We start from the raw sequence: 12,295 nt of genomic DNA on the forward strand, positions 1-12,295 counted from the left end.
TACACACTGAATGTGTTTTTCTGTCTGTCTGCTTATGTTGCATCTCAGCATGAAATGAAACCCTAATTAAAGAGTAAAGCTTTTCACAGTTACGTATATTATTTTATACATGTCCCCAGCCTGTTATTTTGTTAATAATATTTAATAATATTTGATACTGTATTGTACTCTATTTCTTTAAGATTTTTTTTAAAGATCATTACGTATGGACAGTTGGGCATTTAAGAAAAAATCAAAATGTTCTGTTCCTATTGTTCCTTTTTCTACAGCAATATAGGAAAGACAAAAGTAAATGCATGATTGCAAATTGGAGAGGAACTTGTCGTGAACCAGTTACATATTGAAGTGCTTACATGTCTAAACTTAACCTAAGCCCTAAATAAAGAAACAAAAAAATCCACTGAGACTGCAGCATATCTTTGCCTTGGTTTATTGGGCTGAAAATATGCTATAAAACACGAGTCTCATCAGTTAACAACACTAAATAAAAGGCTTCTTTGCTTTCTAATTCAATTAAAAGGGTGAATGCGGGGTGTGAGCTTTAGGGCTGTCTGAAATGAGCTGATTTAAAACACACTGAGCAGGTGATAACACTAAATAGCCCAGGGTGCTAAACACTTCCAGTAATAGACCTTAGCGAAGGCTAATATTTTAGCGTAGTGCTGCTGATCTTATTGTCAAGATCCTCTGCCGTTACTCCTGTCACAGTGCGTTGGGCACTCAGGCGAACAGTAAGAGCATACGACCCCTGTCACATGTGTCTTTGACGGGCTTTAGCCTGCCCTGACACTAATTGAATATCTAAAATTAGCAGTAGCCATTGTGCTGGTGTCAGAGTCGAGCTCGGATGGTGACCTGCTGCTCCCTCTCCGATAGCGAATTGCTAAGCTGAGATGGCAAATCTCTGCGCTGTGTGCACATGTGGCGAAAACGTCAGGGGACACTGGTAGCATATGTTAAAGAAAAGTAAAACACTGCAGGTTCTTTGTAAGCAGTATTTCAGTGGATTCAATGACGAGACATACAGTAAATCACGGTAAAAAAAAAATTCAATGTTTTCATCCTAAACTGGTTTCCTGGTCTTAGCTGGTTTAAGCTGGTCTCTCAGCCTGACCAGCTGACAAGTTCTCACTTTTTTTACCAATTAATTTCCATGACCTTTCCAGGTGTTTGTGATTACTGGATACACAATTTAGATTTAGACCAATTTGCTAATGAATCATTCAGACCATGAATGAATTTTATTTTAATGAATTCATTGCAAGAATCGACTCAAAAAAACGATTCACTCTAGAAATCTGATATCACTATGGTTTGTGATCAGCATCTAGCTCCTGAAATGTTGTAAAGTTGAATTTGTTTTTTTTTTATATATATATATATATATATATATATGAAATAAATGAATTTTCCCTGGCCTTTTCAAGACCATTTTACACACAAACACAAATGAAAAATTGTCTTATATTTCCAGGTTTGCCATGTCTGTTGGGGTCATTGTTTATGATGACCCCCCTTAAACCAGCACATCATTTAAGGCTGGTTAAGTGTGATTTTGTTTTCAGGGCTTACTCATTCAATATTCGTTTTCATGCAGTCTAACAAGGATCTTTGTTAAGTGGTAAAATGCACTAGACACGGTGAGAAAAACAAAACAAGTAGTGGCTAACTACTTGTTTAGGTTTTTTGACAAGAGCTCTCAGTAGCATGTGATAATGTAAGCAACATGCCATGAGTTGGTGTTGAATACTCACTCTTTTGTGCTGGGGACCTTGTGGTTATGTATGGGTGAGATACAAGGAGGAAGTAGCATTGCATCTTTGTCAATCCGAAGTTTCTTGCCTCCACTTATATCATCACAGTGCTCAGACTGCAGAGAGAATAAAGTTTACAAACACAATCCTCAATTTAATATATAATTTAGCTTGGCAGGATGAAGACCAGTGTTGAAACATACAAGACTTCCACCTGGCATCATTTATAATCTAGGGACTCCATTACTACATTTAATCTGTTTTTAGAAAACCAACCCTTGAACGTGTGGTCGAAACAAGATATCACTGAAGTCATTGCTGTTAATTGAGGCGTTGGTAACCTAGTAGAGGTTATATATCTGGGTTGATAACTAAAAGGTTGTAGATTCAAGCACTGCAAGTGGTGATCCATGAGTTGTCACCATTGTGCACAAGCAAAATTGGTAAAATGTTATTAACGTAGCCCATATTAGATTTAAACACTTTATTCATATAATTTGATTTGAGAGTGGAGTGAAATTTCATTCAGTTCATTGCATAAAGTGACTGTGTCACCTCAGATCACTTGGAATATAGTGCATCATATTGAGTAGTATCAATTACTTTTACTGTGGTTTTATGGTGGGGGTTTTTTGTGTCCATTTTGTCATAGCTTGATTGTCCAGAGTCACTATTTACATTCAAACTGGCAAATAAACCATTTGTGACTTTTTAAAACATGTTCCACAGAAGAAAGAAAATATTTTGGGTTTGGGAGCTAAATTAGGGAGAGTACTGTAAATAATGACAGAATTTTCATTTGACAGAATTTTAGGAGAACAGTCCATGATTTGAACATGACATTGGACATTAGTGACTTATTATAATACAAATAATAATGTTGGGTAGTGTAGTACAGTCGTTAAAGTTAAAGGCAATGAATTGTAGGTTTCACCCCTATAAGGTGCAATCCATGAGCTATAACAGTTTTGCCCTTTAGAAAGGTAATTAACCTCAAGTTACTCAAAGGGAACTGCCCCTGCAATATGTGTACAGTAAGTGTACTATAAGCACCTGCTAAATTGCTACTTAAAATAATAATTGTCTAATAATATTGATATTGCGACACCTGGATTCATAATTATAGAGCAAGAAAAATGGTGAGAACACTGAACACCTGCCTTGTGTTTCCTCTTTGATTTACTTGGGTTTTTCTCTGCAGGGATGGACGCAGGTGACTGTTGCCGCCTGTGCTTGACACTGACCTCCCGACACTCAGCCTTGGTCGGGGGAGGCTCAGGGGGATCTTGCCCCGGGATCCGTGACAGGAAGCTGAGTTCAATCTTAACCCAAAGTGACTTGATGTCCTCAAAGTCTCTAAGTGGTGATAAAAGTTCATTCTGTACAGTGGGGATTGGGGAAAAGAGAGGATCTTCCAGGAGATCTGATGCACCTGGGTCAGGAATGGAGGTGCTGCTTGTGCTGGTAAGGCTACTAACGCTCAGGATATTGCTGTTGCAATCCTTGGATTTCAAGCTTAGGGTGTTGGGACCCGGGCAGGGAAGCTGGACCTTGGAGAGCTCTTCAGGGTCCGAGTGACACTCGGATGAAGACGACTCAGTCTCGATGAATTCCTTGGACTTGGGGATGATTTTGTTGGGTCCTCTGTGCTTCTTCTTATCTGGAACTAGTGTGATGTTGGTCAGTGCAGTGTTTGTTGTGGTGGTCCGAGGTTCTTTTCTAGGAGCTGTCTTAACTCCAGGTCCCTTGCCTCTAGGTTTGGGCGGTTCTAAAGGCGGAGGCTCTTTTTCCTTTGGAGTCGAACTTGAGTTTCCTGGTCTGGGCCAGCTGTGCTCCTCACTGCTAGAAGATCGCTCCACCTTTTTGGGCTGTTTCTTGCCAGTGCTTCTCCTGGGTGGTGCTAGCTCCACTGAGGCTGGTGATTTCACCTTGGTGCTTTTGCTGTCTGGAGTTTTCTGACACGTCTTGGGTTTGGCTTTCTCACGGATGGGACTAAGCAAAGCTCGCTCCTTGGGGTCTGCTGGTGCCAGTGCTGTGCTGGTTTTGCTCTTGCTGGAGCTCTGGTTCTCAGAGGCTTGGCTTTCATCCAGTTGAGTGCTGTTAAGCCCATGACTGTCTGGCTGTGTGTTAATTAGTGCTTTATTGTGGGGATTAACTTTGTTTAGCCACTTATCTAGTTGCCACTTGTTTGTTGACGGAGGTTCAGGCTGGTGAAAGAAGAAAACAAATGTTAGTTGAGTTGTACTGTGCTATTACACAACTCTTAAGGCTAGGGTATACTTTGTTTATCTGTATATCATGGTGTGTTGCGCACAGTGTGCGTGACGCAGATTTTGTCATCAGCACAGTATGTGCAAACTTTTTTGTTACAGTCAACAGCAGTCGCATGTACCACCGACAAGGAATGTGCGAGGCTAGTCGACTAGACGGTTCTGTTGATGCTAGTCGACACTGGAATTACTAGTCGGTTAATATTTCCTCCCATTAAACTTTTAAACACTTTTACACATTTACATATTTTTAAAGAGGCTGCACTTAAATTACTGTCATATTAATGTTACACATTTTAAATATAATTCATAATACAACTATTATTTTAAAAAAGAGGATATCTGGAGCAGATACAAAATTTCATTGCACTTCAGGCTGCGCGTGCTTCTTCCCTCTCTCACTCACAGTACATGCTGGAAAATGTCCTCTTGCTAGACAAGCAAACTCAGCAAAGTAGCTGTAAAATCACTTCGGTGGTGGTGCGGGAAATGTAAGCACAGCGTAGTTCTAGTGGGAAGAATAGCAGCTGTTCATTAGGTAACTCCTAGCCAATCACATGTAAGCCATTGCTTTATAAGTCTGCTCACAATCTATCACATTGCTGTTTCAGTGTGCTAACATGGCAACATCATTCTTTAGCACTGTCTGACATCGAGTCCAATTCGATTCCCAACTAGCTAACATCCAGCTATGGACACGGACTTATTCACTGCTCCTTACCTTTATCCAGAATCAGCAGCTCCTCGCCGCAACACACGTCTGTAAATTACCAGATTCTCAGTGGGATCGCGCCCTCTTGTAATGATAATAGACATGTTCCTATCTCTCCAGGCCATATGCGAACCAGTGCATAGAACATCTCTGGAAGTCCGCCTTCCCTTCCCAACAACGCTGTCACTTCTCAACTTCTGCCCATATCAAACAAATCCATGGGGAGTAAACAATCAGCAAACCAGGATCTTCATCCATATCTCATTCACTTAGGAGATCTCCCTCAATAGAGCCACCACATTCACCTCAATCGGAATGCACGACCCGGCATGGAAGGAGCGCGCTCCTCGCCAAGTCTGTCAAATTTATCAGCTCAGGCAGCAGCTGATTTCCATCAGAAATAAGCTAAGTTCTCAATCATATCCATCAAATGCTTTCAGATTATAGTCATGGGTCTAGGCTTTCTGTTGCCTATGCTGTCTGTTCATCTTAACACATCTGCATCAATATCAAGAGCCAATATTTAATGTCAACAGCGTATTCGCTCTCATAGTAACCTGACTGGATCTTCTCTTTTGGGGGTAGTATTTTATTTCTCTCTTTTGGGGTAGGCTCCTTGCCCCTGCCTCCTATCTCCGACAGGATCAGATGGTTCCGAGTACAACAACTTCGGACTGCCAGATGGGGCTTACACCAAAGAGAGACATTACATTCCTGTTTTATATTCATCAAATAAATGTAATCTAAAACTTTACTCAAATCTGCGAGTCTTCCTGATAGAAATGTAAGCACAGCGTAGTTCTAGTGGGAAAACTAGCAGCTGTACATCATCGCACCATTATCTAGGTAACTCCTAGCCAATGTAAGCCATTGCTTTATAAGTCTGCTCACAATCTATCACATTGCTGTTTCAGTGTGTTAACATGGCAACCTCCACCACCCCACCGCCACCAGTTGAGTCCCGTCCTGCACGGGGGTAGGCTCCTCGCCCCTGCCTCCTATCTCCAGCAGCATCTGATGGTTCTGAGTACAACATCTTCGGACTGCCAGACGGGGCTTACGCCAAAGAGAGACATTACATTCCTGTTTTATATTCATCAAATAAATGTAATCTAAAACTTTACTCAAATCTGTGAGTCTTCCTGATAGAAGTGGATTTCTGAAAAGTTGGCTTAAAAGTTGGATGTTTTCACATTTGAGTCTTCTTTGAATCTGTGTGTGCTTGTAAGTTGTTTTCCCACTGAGCTGTTTTTTTCAAGCATAGGATAGCCGCCTCAGGTGAGTCAAGTCCATGTTGACGTGTTAATTTTGCTCATCAAATTTATGCTTTTGAGGAAGTAGCCAAGAAAATTACTGTTTTAGGCAATGAATGCCATTTTTTTAATTTGCTGATTAAGAAGGCTATTTTCAACGAGGTGCCAACTGCTTAACGGAATAAAATATCTTTTATTCTGTGTGCACGTCATGTTTAGAATACATTAGGTTTATTGTAGGCTACATCTCAGGCCTATTTTTTTTTAATCCTATATCTATTTTATTTATTTATTTTTTACATTGTAACTGTTATTAGTTAACGTTTTTACTGAACAGCTGTCATATTAGATCAATGACTAAAGCACGACTGCACGTCATGAAATACGCGCAACTTTTCAGAGCATTTTTTTTCTCTTGTAGATTTGGCTTAGCCTACCTGTTAATTATTTTAACAATGTCCTGACTGTTTTATTATATAAAGTAACTTTTACTTGGTGAATTCCGTTTAGAACAGGCTTTATACTAGTCGACTCCAAAATGTTCATTTAAACATAAGTGAAATTAGTCGTTCCGCACTTCCCTACCTCTGACGCACAAAGACTAACAGTGTTAACACATTCAAACTTTTCGTAGTGTTACAGAGAATTATTTAGTGCATACAACAATAGTTTTTGTAACTAGTGTTTTACCACTATTAGTTTTTCAATGACATATGCCAAAATCATATCTGAAGAGCAGGGTGGCCGATAGTCAATGTAATGCTGATATAAACATCATAGAATTTAATGACAGCAATTGAGATGTACACAAATTTGCTGAAATTAAAGTGAAGTTTCCTCAAAATTCACAGAAAATTGTAAACAAATGATTTTTAATACATTAACAAGGCTGCCAGTTGTGTTTGGTACTAAAACAAGGTGGAGGAAACTAATCAAAATGGCCAATAATCAGTCGATTATTCGACCTAGGCGATATATTGGTCTATCATTCTTTTAAACCACTTGTAATTGGTTGGTAAGAAAATGCAACATTTTTAACTGCACTGAATCATGTTGGGCTATACAAAGTTAATATATACATGTCTAAAAAATTATGAAACCCAAATTTCTAATGATGCATATCAGCACAGCAATCATCAGTCTCCGGTGTTGTTTCATGAGAAGCATGATGATTCAGTCATATGACTTTCATAGACCAATGAGCTGGCACAATGATGAAAGTCCATTAAGAAACTTGTGAATAACAGAGGAAATGCACTGTGTATTGTCCTGATGACTGCTCACAATTCTTAATGCGGAGGCAATGTTTTCAACAGCCTTATTATCTCACGCAATATGTTTTGTACCATTATTTTCCCAGACACACGTAGGGCTAAATCTTTCATGCCAAACCATAAATGCAGTCTTGTATGATCTCCTAAATGATAGCAAATCATTCAGAACAGAAAGCCATGGAAACAAGTGGACTTCCATATTAACCATTAAAATCATAGTGTAAAAAATTCAATTCAGCACACTTTTGTATCAGACCTGATGGTACGTTTTGAGACAAAAGCTGATCTTGTACTTTATTTCACTTTAAAAACCACATTCAATCTGTCATTTACACTAACATATAAACTACCAAATTTTACATCGAAAGTACCAACACAGATGATAAATTGACTATTGAGTGTGACAAAATTGACAGGCCACCCAGTGTTTCGTCACTGAAGCATCAGGGCGGAGCACTGCCATTAAAAATGGAATGAAACAGTTCTCAGAACAGCAGACCGTTTGCAGTGCTAAGATACAGATTCCTATTGAGAACCGGGAGATGTTTATTCTAATGTAATGCTCTTAGGGAGCCCCGGGCAGGCTAATGTAGGACAACTTTAAAGCTGCCAATTAATCCTTTGAGGAGATCCCTTCAAAAACCCAGGTCCTCCAAACCCATGCTGAGATAAACTTGTTTCCCTTTAGCTTAAGGAGACTTATTCATATTCATTTCTGTTCTTTTAAAATCTCTGGATAAGGGGCCTGACATTAATTATTTGAGAGAAATAATTGCATAAGTCGGCATTCATTTGAACTTCAAGGCTCATAGTTCAGAAGGTGAGCAAAACAACACACAACTGTAAACAACATAAATAAGATAGACTGAAAGATTTTTACGGGTGTATCTTACAAAACCAGTTAAGAACATGTCGGGGACATAATTCACCCCAAGATCAGAAGAAACATAAGAAAATTATACTTGCATAATGAATATTAAGACTATATCTAGGACCATTAAACTTTTTTGCATTGTGACATTATTTTCAGGACAATTAAACACATTTTGCTACCAGTTCTCATTACCGCATTAACACAGGTAAAGTACAAATATGTACAAATACTACCATCATGTATAAACACTTTGCAATTTAAATAATGTATTTTATTTTTGCATTAAGTAAAATAGTGATAATACAAAAATCTCAACAACAACCAAAAAACAAACAAACAAGCGGAATGGTCCTACTGAAAAACAAAAAAAAAAAAAACTGGCTTTGTCCAAATTATAATTTCTTGTTTTTGTCTTTTGATTTTAGGATGAAGACTCAGATATGTAATGCGGTAAAATTTGACACAAAAAGTTAATGGATCAGTTTAGAGAGGATGTGTTGTGATGAATTAAGATGTTAGACAGAAACGATGTTCATTACCTCTGGTGTGGCGGCACGGGATGCCCGATTGCACTCACTATCACTGGAGCTGCTCTCGCTGTCCGAGTCAGACTCAGAGCTGCTCTCTGATTCGCTGGAGCTCCCTGAGGCACCACTGGAGTGACTGGCTGGCTCGCTGGTCCTCAGTGTGGCTCCAGGGAGGCTTTAGGCAAGAGAACAGACAAGAGCATTATTCACCTGATATCACTGCACACTTCAAACCACACAAATGTGCCATTGACAGCAGAGATGTACATACTGTATGAGATATTTTATTAATGGACATTGAGTCCTATGATTGAAACCATCAGGAGAAACTGGGCCAACACATTCAACAGCCAACCCTTTGATACAGTGTACTACTAGACAAACCTGTAACTATGACCTGCCCATTACAGTTAAAGGAATAGTTCACCCAAAAATGAAAATTCTCTCATAATTTACTCACCCTCATGCCATCCAAGGTGTGTATGACTGTCTTTCTTCAGCAGAACACAAATGAAGATTTTTAAAAGAATATTTCAGCTCTGTAGGTCCATAAAATGCAAGTGAATGGGTGCCAAAATTTTGAAGCTCCAAAAAGTACATATAGCCATAATAAAAATAATCCATACAATTCCAGTGGTTTAATTAATGTCTTCTGAAGCGTAAAAGCTAGGTGTATGTAAGAAATAGCTAAGTATTTAAAACTTTTTTTTTAATAAAAATGTTCGCTTCTGGCCAGCTTGAGGTTTGTACGTTGACGAGGGTGGAGTTCAAACTGCCTCTTGCGTGATGTAAGTGCGTAAGCCTCCTCTGCATAGATATTCATATGTAGATCCCCCCTTATTAGCAGCTGTTTCTATGGACTACGGTACTTTTTCGACACAAAAGGAGTTTATACTGTGGTCTAAGCAAGGAGCTCGGTCTGTGGCATCTCCTCCACTTGCATTCAAACCGATTTAAACAGCTCTGCTTGTTTACCGTTTGAAGATGGTGCCACAGTTCACGTATTAAAACCAGCCGATTGAGGCATCTACGTATGATTTTCTTTGCTCCTCTGTTGTTAATGCGTCAGTTCTCGTGCAAATTTGCCAATGCATTTGACCTTGTTAATTTTTAGCAAAAAAAAGTTTTAAATATTGATCTATTTCTTACAAACCAAGCGTTTCGCTTCAGAAGACATTAATTAATCCACTGGAGTCAAACAGATTACATTTATGATGGCTATATGTGCTTTTTGGAGCTTCAAAAATGTGGCACCCATTCATTTGTCTTTTATGAACCTACAGAGCTGAAATATTTTCCTAACAATCTTCATTTGTGTTCTGAAGAAGAAAGTCATACACATCTGGGATGGCATGAGGGTGAGTAAATTATGAGAGAATTTTCATTTTTGGGTGAACTAATCCTTTAAAGGTACAGTTCATAGAAAAAAGACCCTAACCCTTTTTTTTTTTTTTATCATTTACACACCCGTATGACATTCTTTCTTCCGTAGAACGCAAAAGGAGTTATTAGGCAGAATGTCAGCCTTAGTCAGCATTTACAATTATTGCATCTCTTGTGTGCTCCACAAAAGAAAGAAAGTCATACGAGTTAGAAATGACATCAGTGAACAATGACAGACTTTTCATTTTTGGGTGATAATAGCTTTCATCTAATAGCTTCATTGTAGTTAGCTACTTTTTATTAGTAGCTTGTAGTGAACATTTACATTTAGCAGACATGCAGCTAACTACTTTTTTTGTGTGTGTAGTTAGCTGAGTAGCTTGTAGTGTACATTTATGTTTACATTTAGTCATTTAATAGACATGAAGCTAACAACTCTTTTGTGTAGTTAGCTTACTATATTGTAGTGTACATTTGTTTACATTAATTTAGTAATTTAGCAGACATGTAGCTAACTACCTTTTGTGCAGTTAGCTTAGAATCTTGTAGCTAAATGTTTACATTTATTTAGTCATTTAGCAGAAGTGAAGCTAACTACTTTTTTGTGTAATTAGCTTAGTAGCTTGTAGCATACATCACATTTATTTCATTTAGCAGACAGCTAACTACTCTTTTGTGTAGTTAACTTAGTAGTTTGTACATTTATATTTATTTCATTTAGCAGATGTGTTACTAACTACATTTTAAAAAGTGAAGCTTGACTGTAGTTGAACCACTTTACATTTTGAATAGCTTGTAGCTTGTTAAGCTCTGGTTTCAAAATAGCTTCCCCAACACTGAAGATGGAAATTAGTTTTTCATGTTAAATACTATAAAAGATAGCCATGATATTTTTATAATATATATATATATATATATATATATATATAATTTAGTTCTTGCTGCAGCAGCAAACAAACTAACAACAAGACAATTGTTCCAGTTGATGATAGAAGATATTACTTCGAGAGAGCTAGACAGATAGAAAGATATTAACAGATAGATAGAGACAGAATGACCACAGAATGAGGCTTTGTTTATTTCTCCACCTACGTGGCTTTTACTTTGCTCAGTCTGTATTATCAGTCATGCTCAGCATTATTTATGAGTTCATGAAAGGCCACAGCGCTCTAATCCAATAAGCAATTCTCTCCTCAGTGCATCCTCAGGCATGGCCATCCAAGACTGTTCTACATGGAGCCAAACATGCCAGAAGAAGGTAAATTAAATTCCTTTCCAAAGGTCAGACCATGCTGCTTTATGTTGACACTTCATTATCAATGATGTTACGACAAGAAAGGCGTTCTACAGCTCTGGCAGAAAGACATGGACAGCATTAACCAGGAAAGAGGAATTTGTCCCTGAGAAGTAGAAAAAATACAGATTCATGCCAAACCATGACATAGGCTGTATACAAAATTGGTCACTTGTGCACTCATCACTATGTCGAAAACCCAAAAAGTGTGCTACAGTGGCCATATGCAAACAAAGTGCCATATGCAAACAAATGATGGCAAACTTTTACAGAATAAACCTCACTATTTACAATTTTTTTGCAATTACCAACTGATCCCAAAGTGATTTTTAGTGGAAGTATGAAGTCATGTTACCTATGGGCATGTTCTACTAACATTTGACAATCAGAATGTGTCCAAATACCTTTTGTCCTCATTTTAACTGTATAACCAAACACAAATCTTTCTGTAAAATGTTTTGCTTGAAAAGTGTGTTTGTGCTTTCATTCTTTAAAAATGAAATGCTACTTGGTTTGATATTTTGTTATCTAATACAATGGCATTCATAAATTTAAGTGTGGCTTAAGGCTCCAAACACTTTTTGGGGCCACTGCATACAGCAGGGGTGGGGAACCTTTATATTAAGGGTCAGAGTCTTTTCAAAATTATTCGCGGACCATACAATTGCTTGCAATTTATGATTGTGTGTTAAAATTAACGTGCACATTCCGAAAAAAAAAAAAAAGGTCTTTCTATTATCCAATATTTTCGGAAAATATTTTACATTTTTTTAATCATTATTTTATTTATGTATTTAGTTTTACAGTTAATGGAAATAAGGCAATTTTTTTGCTTTTCAAATTATTTCTTGAATGGCATTGTGGGCTGGGTAAAATGGTCTCGTGGGCCCTGAGGCCTGATGTTCCTCACCCCTGGTAGGAAATAGGCAACAATTTAGGACACGGCTATAGAAT

The 12,295-nt window shown here is 38.1% G+C and overlaps 1 protein-coding gene across 2 annotated transcripts in view; it reads right to left on the minus strand.

The window, feature by feature from the left end:
* The window catches only part of LOC127417722 (AF4/FMR2 family member 2-like), a 266,275-nt gene that overhangs the window by 25,558 nt on the left and 228,422 nt on the right, over positions 1-12,295 (minus strand). For both annotated transcript variants that reach the window (XM_051657903.1, XM_051657902.1), the window contains 3 exons: positions 8,677-8,839; positions 2,915-3,961; positions 1,755-1,870 (listed from right to left, as the gene is read on the minus strand). In XM_051657903.1, coding sequence (XP_051513863.1) covers positions 1,755-1,870; positions 2,915-3,961; positions 8,677-8,839 — 1,326 coding nt within the window. The remainder of the gene's footprint in view (positions 1-1,754; positions 1,871-2,914; positions 3,962-8,676; positions 8,840-12,295) is intronic.

Source organism: Myxocyprinus asiaticus, chromosome 27 (assembly GCF_019703515.2).
Source record: "Myxocyprinus asiaticus isolate MX2 ecotype Aquarium Trade chromosome 27, UBuf_Myxa_2, whole genome shotgun sequence".
In the NCBI taxonomy this organism is placed as follows: Eukaryota; Metazoa; Chordata; class Actinopteri; order Cypriniformes; family Catostomidae; genus Myxocyprinus; species Myxocyprinus asiaticus.